Source organism: Alligator sinensis, unplaced genomic scaffold (assembly GCF_000455745.1).
Source record: "Alligator sinensis unplaced genomic scaffold, ASM45574v1 scaffold366_1, whole genome shotgun sequence".
Taxonomy (NCBI): domain Eukaryota; kingdom Metazoa; phylum Chordata; order Crocodylia; family Alligatoridae; genus Alligator; species Alligator sinensis.
This window is the reverse complement of record NW_005841851.1, coordinates 5,627,748-5,631,096: the sequence shown is the minus strand read 5'-3', so window position 1 is coordinate 5,631,096 and position 3,349 is coordinate 5,627,748. Positions and strand designations below refer to the sequence as shown.

Sequence of the window (3,349 nt, the reverse complement as noted above, 5' to 3'; positions counted from 1 at the left end):
TAACGAGACTGGTGTCGGCTCCTCTGCCCCCACCCGGCCCCGGCCCCGGCCCGCGGAGACGGCGCGGTGCGTGGGTGGGGGTCTGACCCCAGAGGGTTTCCAGGAAAGCCTCCTCTTGGCCGCCCCTTCCAGCCCCCTTTCCTCCTCTGCGCCGTCTTTTAATTCTGCTGCAAAACTAATCCTGAAGCATTTTGTTGATGCTCCCTGTGTTAATGGAAATGGCTTGAGAAGCCCCTAGGAAGTGCCCAGAAAAAGCTGTTTAGAGGAAATCCTGGCACTGAACAAATATTTAAGGAATCCATCTGAATTTTCAGGTTTCTTTGCTTTTATTAGAGGAGGCTGGTAAAGTTACCCCCAAACTACTGATATTTATTTATACAAAAAATATGTAATAGGTCCTTAAACTAAATCCGAATGTGCCAACGGCTCTTAAAGAAGAGCCATCCAAGTAAGCAGCTCTCCCTCCAAGTACAGACGGCAAGTCTCGTCGTTGTTGTTGTCGTGGTGTTTTGTTTGTGTGTCGATCACATAGTGTTTTTACCGTTCTGTTTTAAACGCAGAATGCCACACAAGGTTGGGTTTGTAGTTCTCAGTTCATCAGGACATGAAGATGGCTTCAGTGCAAAGGAGCTGATGGTTCATGCACCAACAGTTAATGGATGGAGATCACCAAGGTACCATAAGTGATAAAAGCTCTTAATATTTTGTAAAAAAGTATTAAATACAATTCATTTACAAACGAGAGAAAAAAGCAGTCAACAAATTAATCTCTTTTAACCTGGTCTTAAATTTTGATTTCTTGGGCTTATTTAATCATCATTGTAGGATTATGGTTTTACATAACTTCTTGAACTTCAGATGAAATACAAAGAGCTCCTCAAAGTTCAATACCAATTCTGTGAACTGCTTCAAGCAGCCCCTTGCTCAAATGAGTCCCTTTCAAAGTCACGTTCCTATCCGGAACAGCTTGCTGGCTCAGGAAATAAATTTTCCTTGAACTGTCAACCAAGTTGCATATTTCTATTCATCCTGTTCAATCTTTATCCTCAAAAAACAACCCCCCGCTGCTCCCACCCCCTGTACAATCAGAAATACCACCAGTTTGAAATCCAGTAATTTAAAAAAAAAAAAAAGTATTCTCGGGCAATCCATCTGTTGCTAAGTAACCCTGCCAATTTTTTAGTAAAGCAATAAGCTGGTCCTTAAATTTTTTAAATGTTTTTCAGTTTCCTGAAAAGGTCCATGTAGCCAGCAGGGCAGGGTCTGTATATATGCACTGCAAGCAAGGTACCACATGCACGCAACTGAAAAGACAAGATTTTTTTTTTGTATTGTAGTCTTTAGAATCTTAAGGTTTGTAAGTAATTGTGATAGCTAAATGATTGCAACACAAAAATGTGATTGAAAATGGCAGTAAATCTTTAACATGATGACTACTGCAAGTTCTGTTCACTTCTAGACTCTGTCAGTACCCACAAGAAATTGTTCTTCAGATGGTGGAGAGATGTCGCGTTCGAAAGCTGCAGCTGCTTGCACACCAGTACATGATCTCAAGTAAAATTGAGTTTTACATCAGTGAAAATCTTCCTGAATACTTTGCACCTTACCAGTCGGAACGGTTTCGAAGGCTAGGGTAAGTCAAGAGACAGTCTGGTTCTGTTCTTTGAACCAGAAAGGAGTGGAGTGTATGTGTTAGCCTTGGGTGAAATGTTGCTGAGATATTTTCCAAACAGTGAAATAGAAATTCTGCCCCCGGATGTCCCTGTGGAACCCCAAAGTAATAAAGTAGAAGACAGTGGGTGGGTACTTGAGAACAGAATTTTGCTGTCTAGTCTTTTCTGTGGGCTTAGATTAAATGTAAGTTCAGATATTTTGGAGGTTTATTGGCTGACATTTCTGTGCACGTCTCATACGCACATGGAGAAAGCATGCTCATTCTTTTCCTTTCAATGACTCACAGGGGAGACATGTATTGAATACTTTTTTGTAATGTGGCAGACAAGGTTCTTTGGGTAAATGTGATATCCTTTATTAGACCCATTAAATAGTTGGAAAATTATTGTTTGCAAGCTTTTGGGCACAAACACCCTTCTTCAGGCATAGGGAGAGCCTGCTGGTGTTTGTGCGCTCTCCTAAGCCAATATAAAAAATGCAGGTCTGTGAAAACGCAAATGCATGGCAGGAAAGATCAGAAGGGATGGGAGATAATAGGTGGGAGACAGGTAGGTTGGTGTGGGGAGAAGGGGAAAGGAGGGAATGTTGAACTGGTGATAGAATGCAGCTGGTATCACATCATATTTATCCAAGGTCCTTGTCTGCCTATGTGCTTTGACTAACATGTCTATAACCAACACCCCTGAAACATGGAAGATGTAATTTTTTTGTAATGTGGTAGCTCTTAGAAGCATCTGTCATCATTTTGACTCTCCCAGGCACAAACAGAAAACCAATGTGGTCCCTTCCTGAAATAGCTTGAAACTGATGTTTATAACTACATTAATATCATTATGTATGGAAGTTTTCGGTGCCTTGCAATTCTAGGGGAACGGTGATTGTTGATTGGTTTGATGCATCTCTCTAGTCCAGTATTGTTTTAATACTGAGGCATATTTAATGCCACAATGTTTCTTTAACACATTGGTTCCAGTTCTTCAGTGGCTTCTGTTTATGTAGAGACTTGGGCAGAGAATCCACGTACACACTTTCTCAGTTTGGGACCAGAGCTACTGTGTTTATTCAACTCCAAAGCCTACTGAAGTGAGTGAAAAGACACCTGCTGACTTCAAGTGGCTACTAAATTAGTTTGTAGAGCTGCTTTTAAGCAAAAAGGCAAGGGTACAACATCTTCAACTGGTGTTCTTTGGTTTAGTTCTCAGGGGAGTTTTACAACCCATCAAAATATACCTTGCCAACTTGCATGCTTTTTACAGTTAATCTGTTTTTTCTCCCACAGTTATGTATCCCTATCAGACAATGAGAAGACTCGGTACAAAGCACGGGAGCTGAAATCAGTGTATGTGGATGCAGTTGGACAATATCTAAAGCTGACTTTTCATAAAAATTATGTCAATAGGTACAACTTGTATGGGCAGGTAAGAGGTGTTTATGTAATGACTTTAACATTTTAGTCATGTATGACAGCCATAGAGAAATTCTCCATTAATCATTAAAAGTACAAATTCCACTGGGAAGTTGGTTAATGCAACTGAGCAATTTTCCAAGGAGAGAGAAGAAAAACAAAAAAGATGGGGTTATAAAGGATTTTTGTATTATATTTTAGATATAATGGTAAAAACTACTTTGGTGGACAAAATCAAGTGCTCTTTGTACCTCAAAAGCATAGATGGTA

The 3,349-nt window shown here is 40.3% G+C and overlaps 1 protein-coding gene across 6 annotated transcripts in view; it reads left to right on the top strand.

Moving 5' to 3' along the window:
* The first annotated feature begins 16 nt into the window (after positions 1-16).
* CEP104 (centrosomal protein 104) overlaps positions 17-3,349 on the top strand; it is a 35,952-nt gene continuing 32,619 nt past the window's right edge. For 3 of the 6 annotated variants that reach the window (XR_003095691.1, XR_003095690.1, XR_003095689.1), the window contains exons 1-3: positions 17-674; positions 1,460-1,633; positions 2,954-3,092. Coding sequence is in view for 3 of the 6 variants with exons in the window: in XM_014523392.2 (XP_014378878.2) it covers positions 415-674; positions 1,460-1,633; positions 2,954-3,092 (573 nt within the window). In the remaining 3 variants the exon portion in view is untranslated. The remainder of the gene's footprint in view (positions 675-1,459; positions 1,634-2,953; positions 3,093-3,349) is intronic. The other 3 variants (XM_014523392.2, XM_014523389.2, XM_006016223.3) reach the window with 2 other exon arrangements.